At 47.0% G+C, this 19,315-nt stretch overlaps 2 protein-coding genes across 5 annotated transcripts in view; both read left to right on the top strand.

The window, feature by feature from the left end:
* The window catches only part of Rnf130 (ring finger protein 130), a 114,896-nt gene extending 106,321 nt beyond the window's left edge, over positions 1–8,575 (top strand). Inside the window, exon 8 of the mRNA XM_074057469.1 lies at positions 1,156–8,575. Within this exon, the coding sequence (XP_073913570.1) occupies positions 1,156–1,265 (110 nt within the window). The 3' untranslated portion in view covers positions 1,266–8,575. The remainder of the gene's footprint in view (positions 1–1,155) is intronic.
* Positions 8,576–12,458: 3,883 nt separating this feature from the next.
* The window catches only part of Tbc1d9b (TBC1 domain family member 9B), a 42,470-nt gene continuing 35,613 nt past the window's right edge, over positions 12,459–19,315 (top strand). For 2 of the 4 annotated variants that reach the window (XM_020164202.2, XM_020164200.2), the window contains exons 1-3: positions 12,459–12,680; positions 16,048–16,158; positions 18,800–18,918. In XM_020164202.2, the coding sequence (XP_020019791.1) occupies positions 12,563–12,680; positions 16,048–16,158; positions 18,800–18,918 (348 nt within the window). In that variant the 5' untranslated portion in view covers positions 12,459–12,562. The remainder of the gene's footprint in view (positions 12,681–16,047; positions 16,159–18,799; positions 18,919–19,315) is intronic. The other 2 variants (XM_020164204.2, XM_020164201.2) reach the window with 1 other exon arrangement.

Raw genomic sequence — 19,315 nt, 5'->3', positions numbered from 1 at the left:
TTGGCAGGCGATGGGATGTTCATTGTCTTGGTTCTGGTGAAGGTTTAATTGGTATATACATTAAAACTCTTGAAACTGTACACCTTAAACATGTGCAGATTTCCCTCAATAAAGCTATAAAAATAAAACAGGTTTGTGCAGAAAAGGAAACATAAGGATGGCTTAGTTCTGAGTAGCACAAATAGTCAAATAATGTAAACACTGAGTGTTTTATAATTTTCAAAATACAATTGTATGGGGGAATGGGAATTATGTGGGAGAGAGGGTGGGTAGAAATAGGATAAACTTCTAATCTACCATAGTAGGACCTCAATAAATCTTAAGACTGAAAAACATTGGGAAGGACCAAAATAGGTCCATTTAGAGACATAAAAGTAAATACTGAATCAGCAAAAAGAAGTTCTCTCTGAGAAAGGGAAACTGAAGATTGTTGGTCTTAAGAACACATGAGAACTAGGCATGATGGCATACACCTGTAATCCCAACACTCAGGAGATTGATGCAGGAGGATCACAAGGTCAAAACCAGCCTGTGGTACATAGCAAGATCCTGTTTCATAAAGAAAGAACACATGGACTTAATTAACTAAAATATGTGAAGTTACAACTTTCATATAGACTTTTAAACATATTAGCAGATCCTCAAAATCACAACACAGAATCCCTATGTCTGCAGTGAAGGGCTGTGGTCACCTACACCCCAAGGGTGGGTCCAGAACAGGTGCTCAAGAGAGGAGTGGTAGGCTAGGAAATTCTTCCTGTGATGTGTCCCTAGAAAGAAGTCTTCAGAATCTTTTTAAGAGCACCAGGCCGCTTCTATTTTGAACAGCTACAGTGGTAACCCCCTTAGAGATCCAAACGTGGGAACAGATGTGTGTGTTTAAAGTGTGCTCACAGGGCTGGGGATATAGCTCAGTGTTACCTACCATACATGAGGTCCTGGGTTCAACCTACAGCACCACAATACAGCAAAGTGAGTTTGCATTGAGTGATACCTGCTTTCTTTTCCTTTGTGCAATGATTAAGAGGCCAAAATGAAGAAGATAACTGAAAAAATGTGGCATTTCAAAGATATTCCACCTTCTCTCCTCTAAAGCCCTGTGTGAAATGCAAGCTGATGACCTGCACTAAGTTTGTTTTTCTTGTTCTTTTTCAGGTGGTCACTTCTTTCACCGGAACTCCTTGTCACCTCGGAGCCTGGTGTATGAAAGTGAATTCTCCACAATTGAGCCTTCTTTGGACATGTATGATGAGAACAAAACCTGATTTTTAAAAAATGGGCTGTTGGGGGTCACTTCTTTTGTGATTTGATTTATGATCACCTTTCTTATTTTGTATTCTGTCAGCGTCCGTTTTGGAAGAATGACAGCACTTCCAAGTACAGGTTGGGGTTCAGGGTTAAATTGCAAAGTTCCCCCAAGGTGAGGCTTTGAAGACAGTGTTATTGCCCAGGTGAGCCTTGTGGTACTGAATGCCCGCCCAAAGCCGGCCACTGAACATGGGTACCCAACAAGCCTGGCCATTTGCAGAGAAGAGGCTGGGGCCGGGGGTTAATAATGCATTGCAAACATGTCCCTGAATAATCACATGCTATTCTGTGTTGGGGTGGCATTGGGGTTTTTTAATACTTTTTGTGATCCTCACTTACACTGCATACTAAAGCCTGCAGGTAAAGCTTCTTACCAATGCCGAGCCAAGTCACAGCTCCTGGACCTGCTCTACTTTGTCCTTTGTCCCTTGTTCTATTTCATGCTAAAGGGCCTTTTTCTATAGGGAGCTGAGAGAAAGGTTTGCCTTTTGTACCTCTTCTGAGTCTGACCACCGTATTTCCCACCAGTGCTCAATGTTGGAAGACACAGACCAGAGGGACCAGGGTCTGTGTGCAGGGACAGACAGTCATCTGCTTTGTCATTTTTCAGTGTCCATGTTGAGCATGACAGAAGGTGACAAGTATTTATTGTAACCACTAAAAACTGAAAGCTCCCCTGTACCCACAGCCTGGGGCTTGTCCACTGGACAGCCACTGAAGTATGTGCTTGAGTGAGGTGGCCCAGCAGTAACCCTAGGCATACTGATCACGGGGGCATGGCTTAGCAGTTGTCAACATCAGAATGGTTTTAAGTGTCTTATCAGATGATCAGGCCAACTTCCTGCTGCTAAACACCTGGTGAGGACCCTTCTTCAGTCTTCACTGTCCAACCCAGCCTCCTCCTGCCAGCCTCGGTGCCAGCATGAAGAAGGAACTGAAGTACTGGCAGCCAGGCTTACAGAAAAGGATGTGATGGCCACCATGGTGCACAATGGGGACGTGTGCTCTTCCCACATACCCAGGATGACATCAGGTTAACACAATGGAACCTTTTTACCTGCAAGTAACCCCAGCATGGGACCCACATGAACAAATTTATTTAAAAAAAATACACACCCTTTTTGCAAAATGTCACATCATAATTTAGTCTGCTTCTCCTTACTGATTGGAGCTGTGTAGAGGTGTAAAGGCATTTGGATCCTTGTTCTGAGAGTGCAACTTCAGTCTCCAGAAGCCTTGGACTTGACAGCAAACCAAGCAGACATGATTCCCTTGCCCTGCTATTTTTATTGGCTCTGTAGAACTGTAAGTTTGAAATTAACACTTGCCATCTTCCCATGTGTGGCTTCTCCTCCTTAACAGCATCTTTTCTTGTAACATGTCACTAAGAAGCCTCAGACAAGATGTGCCCAAAATAAAACCTTTAGAGAACCAGGACGATGACAGCCTTTAGGAATGTGGCTGTCGGTGGGCAGCAGAATCTTGCTCTAATAATTTCAGGCTGGAACAAGGCAGATCTTTAAGGTCTTAATCGCTTTTGCTTTTTACTATTTGCCAAGGGCTTCTGTTTTTCTTTTTATAGTCGTACTATAAAATATTTTTGATAAAGTTTTAAGAGAGCATCATTCAGAAAGACAGATTTGCCCACTGGGTCTTCAGTGAGAGCATGTCAGGGTATTAAACTTCAGCTTGCCAGGGCTCCAGGCAGATACGCACACTTGTATTTGGTCTGGCTCACCAGATAGATATAACTCGCCTCTGATTGCTGCCATGTTCTCCAAACCAAAACTCACATCCCAGCACCACATTTTCTCCTGATTTCCATAGTCTTACAAAGGCATGAACATTAAACTCTACTCTAGAGAGTTTCTTTGTTGGGAAGGAATAAAATTCCTTGAGAATGTTTTTTAAATTGAGCCTTCTAAAATCTATCAATATAGTATTTGATTTTGTTTTGTTTTGTTTTGTTTTTGGTGGTTTGGTACTGGAGTTTGATCAATATAGTATTTGAATTTCCAGGAAATCTAGGGCACATGTTCACTGTAGAACAGCCAAGAAGGCTTTCTTACAAGGAAATTTACTCAGAATAGTGCACCAGATCCCAACTTGACCCCCTTTTCCTCAAAATCAGGGCCACCTTCCGACTCAGCAGCAGAATGTCTTATCTTTGTCAGGAGGGATGCTAACTTCTTCATCAAGGTTGCATGCTTAGGAGTAGAGAGGATGGCATTTTTTAATCCCAGATAATAGCCTCCTACCAGCAGCTATGCTGAGAGGACACCCCTGCCAAGTCACCCCAGGACCCCAGCACAGAGCCAGAATGGTGAGGCTGCTCACTGTGCCAGCCTTGTGAGGTCACACTTGTCAGCGGCGACAGTATGAGCAGCTCAGGGATCAGAGTGTTGACCACGGCAGGCACACTTGGGGCACAGAGAGTGGTTTCTTTGGTAACACGTGAGTATCTCAGTTGGTATTAGTCAGGAAATGCATACTAAGCATTTGGGTGGGGTGGGTGGGGGGGCAGAGAGGACTGTTTGAAGAAATTAAAGGGCCGAAGAGTAAGCTGTTTACACCACAACCCTCTGTGCCTTCAGGGTGGACCCCTCTGAGCTGGGCCTGTCTCTAGCTTCTTTCTCCTGCTCCACCTCCATCGCAGGTCCCCAGGCAGAGGTAGGTACAGAAGTATTGTCATATGCCATAGGATGCATGTGGAGCAGGGTCTGGAGCAGCCAGAGCATCAGCCAGGAATTGGGCTGTAACAATAAAAATGCAAAGCTTAAGCTTTGGGGACCTTTACCACCCTACAGGAGGAGCTGCTTTTAGCTGCCTCCCTTCTTGTTACTGAAGGCAGAGAGGAGAGGTGACTGACCTGGAAGTGCAAGCCTGAGGTCCCTGCTGCTGCTGAATATATCCCCCCAGGGCCTCTGCCTCTGCTCCCGTCTCTGGAAAACAGGCTGCCCCACCCAACAGTTAAAAACTCCCTACAGGTCCTGGGAGACTTCCTTTTGAATCTGGACTCCATCTCCTACCTCCTGTCCTGGGCTGTGGGACTGGTTTGGAGGGACACCCTTGTGGCACCTTCCTGAACAACTGTTGGACCATGTGGCTGAGACTGCACTTCCGAGCTGCCCTGATGTGGCAACAGCCCCAGCTGCCAAAAGATGTGATGGGAAAGCTGTTAAAAAGATTAGTGAATTTTACTAACTTGACATGTCCCGTGGGCTTTCTAAGCCCTTCTGTCATTTTCATTACCTCTTACACCCAATGTGCTCATTTATCTATATGCTAAATGACACAGGTTTTATTTAAAGAAAAATCCATGTATTGTCTTGCTGTTGGCTTTTACTATTTGGGCAGTGGTTCATATCAAGAGTCATCAGGACAGGTGGTTGCTGCTCATAAATGTCAAGAAACAAAAATGCTGAACTTAAGGATGTGACATTTAAAAGGAAGGGTAGAACTGTAAAGTTTGTTTTGCCCACATACCTTTATTAAGTTCTCACTGTGTGCCAACACATATACTTGCAGGGGGAGGCCCACAGGTGACTGGGAGTGTGGCTCAGTGGTAGATCAGTTCGTTAGCATGCATGAGCCCCTGGGTTCAATTTTCATGATGAAAATAAAAGTTTTAGCTGTTCTAGAAAACTGACCCATGCACAACCAGAAGAGGGGTCCCCAGGGCACAGATGGAGAGGATGGCAGTGTAGCCCCTGGCAGGCCTGAAGGAAAGGCCTGCAGGAGAAGCAGGAGCAGGGCAAAAGCTATGGGGCTGAGGGCGCCATTGGTGAGAGACGGGTTGCACTTCCTGGACAGGGGAGATTTTGCTCATGGAGGGCCAGGCTCCAGTCTCTGGAAAGAGAACAAGCTGCGTAGGGGGGAAGAGGGCAGATAGGCACTGCAGTGCCTAGTGTGCTGGGACCTGCCTCAGTGGCCAAGGCAAAGGCATTTGATAGTCCCCAGATCCCACTGAGAAAAAGTAAGGAAAGCAAGAGAGGAGCCAGCTGGTGGAAGTAGAAGCCAGGTTTTCAACCTCAGTGATTGTGTGGGACACAGAAAGAGTCCTCAGGGGGACACTTTGGATCTGGGGCTGCCAGGGCCACTAAAGGGACACAAAGAGATGCAGCACTGATCTCAGAGATTTCTGAGGAGATAGTAGTCAGGGTGCAGCCCTTCCTCATCAGAATTCTTAGGAAGTCATGCTTCAAATGACACACCACACAGCCCTACCAAAGTAGTCTCCATGCAGTCACCATCCTTCGAGGGCCTCTCGTAATCCCCTCTCCCCACCCCACACAGACATAAATACACAAGGCATCCACACTCATGCTCGTTGGAGGTATATCCTCAGTTTGGATGATGGCAGCCACAGTAGGTCTGGAATTGTCCAGTGACATGAGGTATTGACATGTAAGGTACAGACAGAAGGAACAACTGAAGGCAACAGACTTAGAAAAACCACTGAGGGTAATTTCCCTATTCAAGAAAGGCACATGACCAGCTCTTGATCTGCAGCATCAGTGCCCCGGGATGGAATTTAATGTGGTCAGACTGTCTTCTCCCACTCTAAGGGAGGTGAGGAGGTAGGAGTAAGGGACCGTTATCACAGAGGTGACTGTTCTGACACAGCTTAATTCAAGTGCCTTCCCTGCCACGTCCTGAGAAGGGCACTTGTTTCAAAGATGCGTGGAGTTTGGGCTTCTGTTTTGGCCTTGTGGATATGGCATTCCAAAGCTTCCACAACCTTCTTGTTGACCCATGGGAAAAAGGATGAGCATGTATTAACCCTGGATGTGCTTCAGGTCCCTGCTGAAGTACTGGGAAAATGCCTTATAGATTTTAAGTATTATAACAATAGGAAAAGGACTGGAAGAAGTGGGCTGAAAGCAAGATCCTTGCATTTGCAGCATGGAGCTGTCCTACGAAGCAGCAGGAAAAGCAAAACATGCAGGAGCCCCTGAGCCTGTGCCTTGGGTGACTTTTTCTTGCAGACACCCTGTCTCTGACTGGCCCTTCAGCGCTCTGGTGTACCACGTTCTCAGTTCACACCAGCCTCTTGAAGCTTGGTGGAGGGAGGTGGAGGTTGGGGTCAGGAGACCCCTGGTAGCCATGGAGCTCCTCCAGGGCATTGGCAGAGTTGGGAATCATCCAGATCACCCATAAGGAAGACAGCTTTGAAAAAGACTGGCCAGGTGGGCCTCCAGCAGGCACAGGACAGAAGCAGCCACCTGCAGTGACCATGGAAGGGGAGAGAGCCCTCAGCTTTGCTGCTAAAAGGACATTTCTGCATCCAGGGCATGGTTCTGATAGCCCTAAGAAGGCCCTGAGGGAGCTACCCAGCCCTTCACCTGGGTTCTCCTTACTGCAGTTCACCCCAGGGCACAAGCCATTTTTTCTGTTTTCTTCACTCTCAGTTGGGGAAGAATGAAGAGACTCTATGACAAAAGGCCTTTGAACTTCATGCAACTTGAGTATTAAACTTCCAGAAAGGTTCAGTGCTATTGGCATTGCTCAGACCCCTGTTCTGGGCCCCACTGTTCTCCTTCTGTAGACTTTGCACATGTATATACCACAAAAGATGGGCTTGAAGTGGCACAGATTGGCAGCCTAAAGGAATGTTTTTCTCAGAAATAGCAAACCCCAGGAAGGCATTGCTGGTAACCTGGAGCTAAGGGTGGTGGCCTAGCTCAGCAGCAAGCATCTTTATAAACTACACATCCCATTCTGTGGAAAGCCAAGAACTGGAGACCATGATCGGCACACTTCTCTGAGCTGAGGTGGACCCTCCAGTTCCTGGACCATTGGATGCTGGGCTGAAGCTACTCATTTCTCACCAGTCCACTAAACTCCACTTGCTGGGTAAGGCACCTGTGGAGGGGGAGCGGACGTGTTGGTCATTTGGCAAGTCTGCCTTGGCCTTCATCAGTTCCTCACCACTGTCAGCAGTCATGGCCTTTTCTATATGCCTCTCTTTACAGCCACTGGCAACTTGTTGAGAGTTGTAGATGATTGATTGTTCTGAGCTATTTTTTACAAGTTTAACCCAGCATAACCTGAATTCTAACTTGCTTTTGGAATTATCCTTCATCCACAATTAAGTCCAAGTATATTTACATTATGTGATATTAAAGGACTTTTCTAATGACTGGAAGCTACTGAACCACACTTTGTTTTTTAAAAAAAAGGTGGGAGGGTTAGGTAGAATATAACATCCCAAGCCATTTGTTTTCCTTCAGGTGAGCAAGCTGCTCCTGCTGACCAGTGGCCATGCTTGATGGGCCTGGTCACTAGGTGTAGCCTGGTTCCATGTCCCAGCGCCTTTGTAGAGGGCCCAGCCTATGATGACACATGCCACGTGGAGAAGGGTGGAGAGTACTCTACCTCTCTTCTTCATCCCTGGCAGTCCTGGCCTGGCTTGCTGACACAGCTTGAAGATGGGCTCCCTTGGCTGTTGCTTGAGCCAGAATCTCGTGTCTTGAGCCAACATAAGAAGCAAGATGGACTCCAGAGTGGCAATAGCTCTCTCTGTCCAAGAAAACTGGACCAGTGTGCTTATAGAAACAGGAAAAAACTCTGAGCTAGGAGATGATGTAGGGGCATGGAGAGCACCATCACCTCATAGAAATACCCTGTTTCTGCACAAGAAGAGACTTAAATCCTAGGCCACATATGTCACAATTGTTTTTGACCCTCAGTAGCTTTTATACTCATAGAAAACACTAAGGTTACACCTTTCATATTTGGGTCATTCAAAGAGCCCCTCTAACTTCGGGTTCCTGCTAACTATGCACAACGTCTCAGAGGATGGCATACAAAACTATTTTTCTAACCATAGCACAGGTAATCTGGGGGTGGGGGAAGCTTGGGATATATGTAAATGTGGCAAATGGTAAGGTGCAGAAGCACCTTGAGGGATGAAAAGGAAACTATGCACTTGAGTTTTAATTCACCCATTGGAATGCTTGTGCCAGAAAGAACACACATCAAATATCAGGAAGTAAAATGATCATTAGCTTACTTTGGGGGCTCACTACAGGGGGAATTACCTTGTCTAGAACACAAATACATGAAAGTACAACGTGAGCTGATTTCATGACAATCAAATCCATCAACCCTTGGAAGTGTCTTGGGTCCACACGGATGATGTGAGTATAATTAATAGTGAAATTGTGTGGAATATGCCTACATGCCAATAGTGTATACCTGTACGTGTGGAATTTGCTAATATAACCATTTCAATAAAAACCTGCTGAAAAAGCTGTTTGGACCACATGGAGTAATGTTGGTAATGACATGTACCAGTAAGGACTCTTGGTTCAGATGACAGAAAACCCAGATTGGCTAAAGCAAAAGGGGACTGTAATGGTTCTCAAAGGCTAAAGTGCCTGGGGGATACCTGTGTCAGGTGTGGTGTGATTTGGCCTTCAAACATTGACACTAGAATACATCCGCCAGCTTTGCTTCCTCCAGTGATGCTCCATTCAGTGTGCCCATAGCCCCTTAGCACAAGAGCTGGTCTACTTCCCAAGGCCAATTGGAGGCACATGGCTATCACAGACCAGCTCCTACAGTCCCAGAAAAAGGCTGCACCAATTGCCTTAGACAGCACAGCTCCACTGCTACATCCCAGGGCACATTCAGCATCACCATTCTACACAAATGAGAAGCTGATGAGTCCAAATGTGTGGGAAAGAGCTAGAGCTATAAAGGTCTGGATGTCAGTACCACCTCTGCCATGGGCTGTGTAAACTTGGCAAATCATTTCACCTGTCTGGATTTCAGTTTTTACATCTCTAAAATCACAAAGTACCTACCCAATAGTGTTGATCTGGGAGGGGCAGATTAGATTTAAAATTAGTAGGCTTAATATCTCATACCCAATAACAATGTAGTTTCCAATAATGTGTATGTAACCCACATAAAGAACTCTTAAACTCAAAAATAAAAAGATAACCCAATTTTAAAATGAAAGTTATAAATAGGTATTTCTCTAAAGAAAATAAGACCAAAAGCACACAAAAAGCTGTTCTACATCATTCATCATTAGGGAAATGCAAATCCAAACCACAGTGAGATATCACGTCACACCCTCTAGGAATGGCTATAATAAACAGACAATAACCTGCATCAATGGATGAAAACTGGAACTCTCATACACTGCTGGTAGGAATGTGATGTGGCATGGCTGCTTTGGAAAACAGTTTGGTGGTTGCTCAAAAAGTCAAACATACAGCTGGAGGCATATCTCCAGCACCTGCCTAGCAAGCATAAATCCTTGAGTTCAAACCCCAGTACCTCAAAAAAAAAAAAAAAAGTCAAACATAGCTTAACGTATATCCCAACAATACCACTCTTTACATATATAGTATATAGAAAAGAATTTAAAACAAGTTCACAAAAAAACTCATACAGAAATGTCTATGACAGCATTATTCATAATAGCCAAGAGGTGGAAATAACAGTGCCCATCAAGTGATGAATGAATGAACAAAATGTGACATATCCATAACACGGAATATTATTCAATTATTCAGCCATAAAAAAAATGAAACCCTGCCAGGTGGATGCCAGTAGCTCATGCCTGTAATCCTAGCTACTCAGGAGGCAGAGATCAGGAGGATCACAGTTCGAAGCCAGCCCAGGCAAATAGTTCATGAGACCCTATCTCGGAAAAACCCTTCACAAAAATAGGGCTGGTGGAATAGCTCAAGGTGAAGGCCCTGAGTTCAAGACACACACACACAAAAAAATAGTCAGGCACTGATGCTCACCACCTGTAATTCTAGCAATCCAGGAGACTGAGATTAGGAGGATCACGGTTTGAGGCCAGCCCAGACAATTCTTCAAACCTCATCTCCAAAATAACCAGAGCAAAATGACCTGGAGGTGTGGCTCAAGCCGGAGAGCGCCTGCTTTGCAAACACGAAGCCCTGAATTCAAATGCCATTCCCCCCAAAAAAAGAAAAGCACTGACACATACTACAACATGAATGAATGAATCTTGAACACATTATGGTAAATGAAAGAAGCCAGACACAAAAGGCCACATATTGTAGGATCCCTTGTACATGAAATGTCCAGAATAGAGCCATAAAGACAAAAGCAGATTGGTGGTTGCCAGGGCCTGGGGCAAGGGAGAGATGGGGACTACTAATGCATACAGGGTTTCCATTTGGAATGATGAAAAAGTTCTAGAATTAAATAGCAATTCTGGTTGCACAACTTTGAGCACTAAATGGTGCATTTTTATTAAAAAGGTGAATTTTATGGAATGTGAACTATATCACAGAAAAAAAGAAGTAGCCTTAGCACATATTAACTGCTCATAAAATGTTCTTTTCCTTCTAATACAGAATAGCTCTCAAAGAGTAGTCTCCACCACAGCAGCAACATCACCAAATGAATGTGTTAAGCTGTGGGGTAGGGCCCAGCAATCTGTGATTCACAAAGCCCTATGACCCTAGCCCATGCTCAAATTTGAGAGCCCCTGTAACAAAAACATCCAAGATAACCCATTACCTCCTCTCAGGGGGTAACAGTACTTTCAAATTCTTGAGAGTAGATTTCTGTAGCGAGCATAATGACATTATCAGTTTATGCTTCCAAAATCTTAAGGAAAGCCAGCCTGTACATCTTGAAAGTTGATTGAGGTGCAAGCAAGTTTTCAGAAGACTCTGAACCATACCTACATCTGTCATACTAAGATCATTGAATGCCAGTGACAAGAGATACAATTCAAGACCAGCTCAAGCCTCCCAGGACCATTCTAATGAACTCCCTTCCCTCCTTGGGGCTCAGGCCAGCAGGTGATACCACATCCCAGTTGCTCACCCCCTCCCCACATTATGGATTCATACCTGTTGTCCCAGAGAGAATTAAGCACCCTTGACTTGAAGGTCATGTACTGTCTTGTTCACCATTCTATCCCCCATGCCTGGTACTCAGACCCCTCAATGGCCACGTTTAATGGTCAAGTTAATGTTGCTTCATGGTACAGTGGCACATGCCCAGGGCTGGGACTGTGAGTGAGTGGTTCTGTGCCCTGCAGACCAGCACGGGGTGGGGGATGGGGGAAGGAACACTGATCCACATCCGCAGTAAGGCAAGTTGCCTGCCCCGGGGTACACAGAAATCACCCCTACTTCTAGGGACCAGAGGTAACCCTAACCCCAAGGCCACCCAGTCCCAGTGACCCCATGTGTTAGGCGAGGTGACTGCACTGATTTCCGAGACACTAGTCTCCTGGGAGCCTTCCGCCAACCACCATTGGCTCTTGAAGATGTCTCTAATCGAAAAGGTGAGATCAAAAAGAATTAACCTAGAAGGTAACACCCACGCACAGGAAATCAATGTGAGTCAATGCCCTGTATAGCTATCCTTATCTCAACCAGCAAAAACCCTTGTTCCTTCCTATTATTGCTTATACTCTCTCTACAACAAAATTAGAAATAAGGGCAAAATAGTTTCTGCTGGGTATTGAGGGGGTGGGAGGGAGAGGGAGGGGGCGGAGTGGGTGGTAAGGGAGGGGGTGGGGGCAGGGGGGAGAAATGAACCAAGCCTTGTATGCACATATGAATAATAAAAGAAAAATGAAAAAAAAATGTCTCTAATCAAACTCAAGTGTCGCCATCTGAGAATTACCGCCTACCCTTCTGCAGACGCCCCGCGCAACATCAACATGCACTGAGTTGCACGGTTGGCCAAGGATCTATCGCTAAAGGGCTCTTTCTTTACATTTTCTCTCCAAACTCTGGACAGGTGTTCTCTAAACTCTCCGGAGCCCCTGTTCTGTGCACCCCCGGTCCCCTTGCCCTTAGGACTGGGCGGTCCTCAGGGCAGAGAGGCCCCTCTTCCGAGACTAGGCAGGTTGCAGAGGTCGAGGGAGTCGGGTGGTGGAGCCTGGGGGCGGTACCCGGTCGGGGTGGGGGGAGGGGGCGCCTGGATGAGGGCGGAGCCTGGGCGGGGACAGAACCCCAGTAGGGGGAGTCTGATCCGAGGGCGGAGCCTCGCCAGGGGCGGAGACTTGGCGGGGAGGAGCCTGGGAGGGGGCGGGGCCTGGGCGGGGCGGAGCGCCCGGGTGGGGACGGGGCCTGCGCGGCGGAGCGGTTCGGGCCTACGTCTTGCTGCCCTCTGCCTCCACCAGGGGGCGCGGGCTAGCCGGCCGTTCCGGCCCCACCCCGCCCGCTCGGCTCCGGCTCGGCGACGGTGGCGGGAGCTTCCGCCTCGCGGGCCTCGGCCCTGTGAGAGCTGTCCCGCGATGTGGCTGGGCCCGGAGGAGGTGCTGGTGGCCAACGCGCTGTGGGTGACGGAGCGGGCCAATCCCTTCTTCGTGCTGCAGCGGCGCCGCGGCCACGGCAAGGGCGGAGGCCTGACGGGTGAGAGGCGCGCGGGCGGCCGGGCGGGGACGGACGCGCGGGGCAGGCCCGGGTCGGCGCGGCGCCGCGGACACGCACGTCAGCGCGCGGCGCGAGGCCGGGGGCGGGAGTGCGAGAGGAGCCGCGCGCGAGGCGAGGCGAGGGAGCAGGTGACGACAGCGCGGGGGCGCGAAGTGAAGCTGGCCGGGGTCGCCTGGGAGGGCGGGACGGGGTGGGAGGGCAGGAGGAGGACGCGGGGCTCAAAGAAGGAAGGCGCTCCGGCTGGGCGGCAGGGCCACCAAGTGGACACTGCCGGTGGCCTCTGCTGAGATCCGGCATCCTGCCGTCACGTGTGCGGCTTCTTGGGGCTGCAAGTCTGCGAGAACTCCCAAGCCGCTGCCTGCCTCAGTTTCCCTAAATGTCACAAGCACACGTTACGTGTTGCCCCCTCCTTTACTCCCATTCCACTCAAGAATAGCCCTTCTATGAAAATCAGAGGCCTCCCTCCTCCAGCTTCTCCTCGCCCACCTTTCTTGCCATCAGAGCTGCTAACCCAAGTGTGGGTCACTAATTAACTAATTACCAGTGTGGAGTGTTCTCGTGACCAAGCCAGGTGCCCCTTGTGGAGCACCACCGCTGAAGTCGTGTGGCGCTAGATTTGGGGGGTCCCCTGGGCATTCTCTCAGCAGCTGTTGGCAAAGCCCCTCTGCTCCCCTGGCCTGCACCCACCCGCTGGAACAGAGCTCAGCCATGCCCAGGGCTGCCCTGAGGGAAACCCAGTGCTTGTGTTCCTCCCGGTGCTGATTGTTACCGTGCAGGAATGCATCCCAGTGCTGCCAGATCTTTCAATTTACCGGAAGAATTTTCTGTGAAACGTCCTGATTTTCAAACAGCTGAGACAGTCCTGCCAGATGCCCAGGGAGGCTTCCCACGGGTGACCTCTGCTGCCAGCCTTTCGTGGGCCATACTTCATAATGTGGAAGCGACTGTACCATTTCCAAGAAAACACAGTGTTCCTTTCAATTCTTGGGCTCCCTCCCAAAGGGCCTGGAGAGTCACAGGGCTGGGACCTGTCTCCAGGACCAAGCTGTTCAGTAGAGTTAACCACAACCTCATTTTAGAGAGTCCAGTGGTCAACCTTGGAAGCTTCAGCAAGCCCACTGAGGAAAACCAGGCAGTGGGTGGCAAGTGGCTTTTGTTACATCACCCATCTCTCTGTGTCCCCCAGGACTGAGCTCCCAAGACCCCCTCATCCCCCAGGGAGCCATTTCCTAAACTCCCCTAACCTTCCTCCAGCTATGTTTGTGCCTCCTGCCTTGGCCTCTGTCATGGCATTCCTTGTGCCATCATAGACATCATGTCTCCCCTGGAGAGCACTGTCTCCCCTGGAGAGAACTGTCAGTGAAACAGTTATTCCAGCCATCTTTTAAAACCTGCCATCCTGGACTTTTCATTAAAGTGTGATGAGGTGGTCAACCCATTGAAAAGCTTTCAGATTCCGCCACATGGTTCTGCCAACAGTTTAAACTCTAAATAAAATTTCCAAAACCGAAAGAGAGCCCTCAACATAAACAGTGCAAAAAGATTTATTCCAAACTCTATAAACCCCAAATATGCCCTTTTAATTGTTAATTTAGAGATACATTTTAGAACATTTAAAACAAGTGAGAAATCAAATTTCTGATTTGGATGTATGTAAAGAGTACCTTGTTTTATAATTGTTCGTTGTATTTATTAAAGCCTGGAGAACAAATAAGATTAAAAATGTGTGGACTAGACTGGGTGTGGTGGCTTGTGTGTGTAATCCCAGCTACTTGGGAGACTGAGATCAGGAGGATCTCAGTTTGAGGCCAGCCTGGGCAAAGTTATTGAGACTCCCATCTCAGCAAACAAGCTGAGTATGGTGGTAAGCCTCTGTAATCCCCACCACTGAGGAAGCATAAGTAGGAAGATCTTAGTCTGAGGCCAACCTGGACAAAAATGTGAGATCCTATCCAAAAAGTAACTAAAGTAAAAAGGGCTGGGGACATGACTCAAGTGGTAGAGTGCCTATCTAGAAAGTACAAGGACCTGAGTTCAAACCTCGGTACTGCCAAAAATAAAGAGTGGACTAGGAAACAAAAGTGTTAAAGTCCAGTAATAAAATCAATAGAAATTGCCTGTAGTATCATCAGGAAGATGGGAGCATATGTTCAGACCATTCCAAATTTTCTTCTTTTAAAAAAGAAGAATAAGAAGGATTTTAGATCGCTTCATCACTTACTTAATGAAAAGTGAATCAGACAGCAATGGAAGTATTTCCTGCTGATTTGTCAGGAAATAATGACATTGACAGAGCACTACCAGAGGCTAACTACACGTGCCATCCGTTCAAAGGGTAGATGCACATGGTGAGAGGGAAAACTTGAAATGCCCTAAAATGCTTCTGTTCAGAGATGAAAAAACTCCATCAGGATTTTCCCAACTTGACAGCTCTAGAAATGTATGTGTCCTTTTCAGCCATGACTCTTGAGGCTGTAGGAAACTTCTTTCCACTTTCAGAAATAAAAATGTGCAATCCATGGCAGAAGAACAACTACTGTTGTCTTACAGTTCTTAATATGGAAGATGATGTTACAAAATTATTGTCCTGTGAAGAAGCAAACAATTCACTGCCAAAAGTCAGAGGGAAGGGGAACATTTTAAGAGATGTGTCAGGCAGCTAATAGAAGCTGTGTTAATAAGTGTAAAGCAAGTGTGATGATGCTCACCGGTAATCCCTGCACTCTAGTGGCTGAGGCAGGAGGATTGAGTTTGAGGCCAGCCTGAATTATGTAGTGAGACCCTGTCTCCAAAATCAACAACAGTAATAGAAAAGATACTGTGTTATTTTTCTGGATTTTTGTGATATTGTGGTATAGTTCTTTGTTATTTTAATTTGTAAAATGGGTATTTCCTCTTGTTAAAGAAATACTTGGGTGGGGGCATAGCTCAGTGGTAGAGTGTTGCCTAGCATGAGCAAGGCCCCAGGTCTGAACCCCAGCAACACTAAATAAATAAATACTTGTTTTCAATCCAATTTTGTGTTTTTCTGAAAGAGCCTCCCAGAATTGTTTAAGCTTTGAGTCCTGTCAAGCCTGCATGTGCCCCTGCCCACAAGTGTTTCTGAGCCAGGAAAATAAGCACTTGCTTTCGGGAAGAAGTAAGGGATTTTTTTGAGAGATCAGGATCTGGCTGGAGGCCATCAAGAGAAAAGAAGCTGTTTGACCTTGAGGGTAATTCAGGATGTGTGTCCCTACTTTCGCTTGGACTTCCTGCCATCCTGGCTTACCTTCCTCCAGGCTCCAGCCCCGGAGCCTGTCAGCACAGCCAGCCTCTTACCCTACACATCTCTCTGCTCTGATCCCAGGTCTCCTTGTAGGCACTCTGGATGTGGTGCTGGACTCCAGTGCCCGAGTGGCCCCTTACCGCATCCTGCACCAGACTCAGGACTCGCAAGTCTACTGGACAGTGGCATGCGGTAGGTACCCTAAGTTATGAGGTCACCTCTAGGAGGGAAGGAATGTTCAGCCTGCATTCCTGGTGGGGTGGTGTCCATTGAGAACCTCACACTGCCCCTCATTTAGATGGCATAGTGCAGACCAGCAAGAGGGAAACAGAGGCACTATCTCTCCAGCTTGGGGGCAGCTCCTGTGTTCCCAGGGACAGGGCAGGCAGAGGACAGCCTTACGTGACTCCAAGGGCTCAACTCAGGGTTCTCCAGCACCACATTCCCATCCACCTTTCTCAAATTACATACAGTTGGGCCTTATTGAGGATTCCATGTTTTCAGATTCACCTACTTGCTAAAATTGTATTTGTAATCCCCAAATCAGTACTGCCTTCCTTGATCTCTGCCTGTGCCTCTGTCCCCCACCATCTGGGCTGGATCCCAGAAGCAATCACCAAAACCAGACACAGTCCTGCTGGCACCTGCCCAGTGATGATCCTGAACACTTAGCCTGGCATTTAAGGATGTCCAGGGTCCTCCTACCTTCATTCCTGGCTGCCCCTCCCCAGCCCACATGGTGGCAGCCAACAAGCTTGCAAAGCCTGAGGTTTCCAACCCCACCTTGCCTGGCTCTGTGCATCGTGCTACTGCTCTGTGAGAGCCCATCTGGATGTCACGTGGGAAACCCCAGATTCCCCAGATCCAGCCACACCCTCCCTCTTACTTGACATGGCTGTATCATGTCATGTGCTTTTACAGACTAGAGCTCCTAAAGGCAAGGAGAGGCTCCACATCCAGGCAGCCAGGGCTGGGATTCTAGTTTGGTCACTTCCCAGCTAGATGACTTTGAATAACTTACTCTCTGTGCCTCAGCTTCATCCTATAAGATGAAAGTAATGGTACCTATCTCCACAGTGTTCTTGGAACAAAAGAAGATCCATGGAAAGTCCTGAACACAGAAGTAGCACTTAACAGTCTGATTACCTGTACCTTCCTTTTATTCCCAGTACCTAACATAGATGGCACAGTCTGTTTCCTTCTGACTATTAAGTTACTTTTAAATAAAACTCCTTTTAAATGCAGAAGTACAAGCATTTATAATTACAATGCTGACAAATTCATACAGGCAGAGTGAAAACTTCATCTATTTTAGGTTGGCAGGAATGTGTGTGTAAAAGAAAATAATGCAGTGAGGTGCATCCTGTGTAATCTTAATTTCCAAATTCAATCATGAGCTCTTAGCAAAAAGAGAGAAAGGGTGAAAGAAATCCCTTTTCTACCAACTAGATCAGGGCAATGATGCCATAATAGAAATGCAAAGAAAGTGAAAAGGAAGTAAAGACAATTTATGGATGATTTAAGGTACTTCCAGGGAAATTCTGTTTGCCTGGTGTGACTCATTGTAAGTGGAGTAATTCTGGGGCAGTCATTTTCACGTGGGCATCACCTAAGCCCATTGCGGGAGGATCTTTCTGTGGAATTGAGGCTCTTTCTGTTAGGTTGGTGAACTCCTTGAGCAGATATCAAGAAACCAGTCAGCTCTTACTAAGATAGGCTGTGATAGCAATGAGCAGCTGCTGTTGGAGACGTTCCCAGCCTGACCAGGAAGGGGTCAGAGCCATGTGTACAGCTGACAGAAGAGTGTTGCCAGTTAGGGAAGGATGGGGTGGTGAGGGATTAGGTGCCTTAGAAAAATGTCTGCTTCAGGACTGGGAGTATAGCCTAATGGTAGAGTGCTTGCCTAGTATGTGTGAGCCCTGGGTTCCATCCCCAGCACTGAAACTGGACTTGTTTCCTAACTGAGGCTCTCTGCACACCAAGACTTGGGGCTTTCCTTGGGCTACATGATTAACTTGGCCTGCTGGGGTCCATGAACTGTCCCACCCTAGGACAGTGAGAAGAATGCAGGGTATCTTCTGTTCACTTATTCAGAAAGGTTTCCCAGTGCAAACCCTGTGCTTCTCCTCCTAGGGCTGCTCTCTCAGTTCCTCCATGGGAGCAAGAAGTCCTCCTACCCTTTGCCAGTCACATTGTGCTGCCTTCTCTGAGTTTTTCCACTTCTTCTAGACCTGCAGTGCCCTCTCTGCAGAGGACAGGAGCTGCCTCCTAGGCGGGCAGATAGTAGGGGGAAGGTCAGCTGGGAGAAGCTGAAGAGAGGAGCAGGGGCTACTCCCTGTCCAGCAGAGCCCCTGGCCAGGGGCTTGGCATCCTACAGAAACTTCAGCTGGTACCTTTGGACGCCTGAGTCTCAGAGTAGAGCCATTTCTACACAGTCTGTCTGTCTGCTGACACATCTGGATGAAAGACCACCTTATGTTCTTTCAACTGGAAAAAAAAGTTGATAAACTCATAAGCTTGCAGATACATACCATTTCTAGGAAACAGAGGGACTAGTGATGCCACCTCCCTTGGAGTTGGGAGGGGTGGAGACTTTCTCTTCCGCATGACTTCCTGCAATTCTATCTGACTTCTTGTTTTTTTGTTTTACCAAAACTGTTCATTACTTTTCTTATATACATATAAAGTTTAAGAAGGAAAAGATTAACAAGCAGCTTAAAGATTGTAGTTAGTTAAATATAGCAAGTTAGGTCACCCATTTTAATCTCTCTTATTTGAATTTATGTTTAAGACGTGGTAATTTCATGAATTTTCTTTACCAAACTTCTCCTAGGTTCTTCCCGCAAAGAGATCACAAAACATTGGGAATGGCTGGAGAACAACTTGCTTCAGACACTGTCCATCTTTGATAATGAGGAAGATATCACCACCTTCGTCAAGGGCAAGATCCACGTAAGGCTTTTGTTCTAATAGTCCTCACTCCGGTTCTCCAGCTGTGGTGTTCACATACAGTTAGCCCTTCATACCTGCAGGTTCCTCTTCTGTGGAGTCAACCAACCACAAGTTGAAAAAATATTTGGGAAAAAAATTACGTCTGTATTGAACAAGTACAGACTTTGTTCTTGTCATTATTCCCTAAGCAAAACAGCATAACAGCTATTTGTATTGCATTAGGTGTTGTAAGTACCTAGAGATGATTTAAAGTATACAGGAGGATGAGTATAGATTACATGCAGACACTGTGCCATTTTATTTATGGGACTTTGGCATCTGAGGATTTTGGCATCTATAGGGGATCCTAGAACCAAATCCCTGCAGATACCGAGGGATGATTATATATTATCTTATT

Source organism: Castor canadensis, chromosome 16, assembly GCF_047511655.1.
Source record: "Castor canadensis chromosome 16, mCasCan1.hap1v2, whole genome shotgun sequence".
Classification (NCBI taxonomy): Eukaryota; Metazoa; Chordata; class Mammalia; order Rodentia; family Castoridae; genus Castor; species Castor canadensis.
Note: the sequence above shows the minus strand (reverse complement) of the source record. Positions and strands in the feature narration are given on the sequence as shown.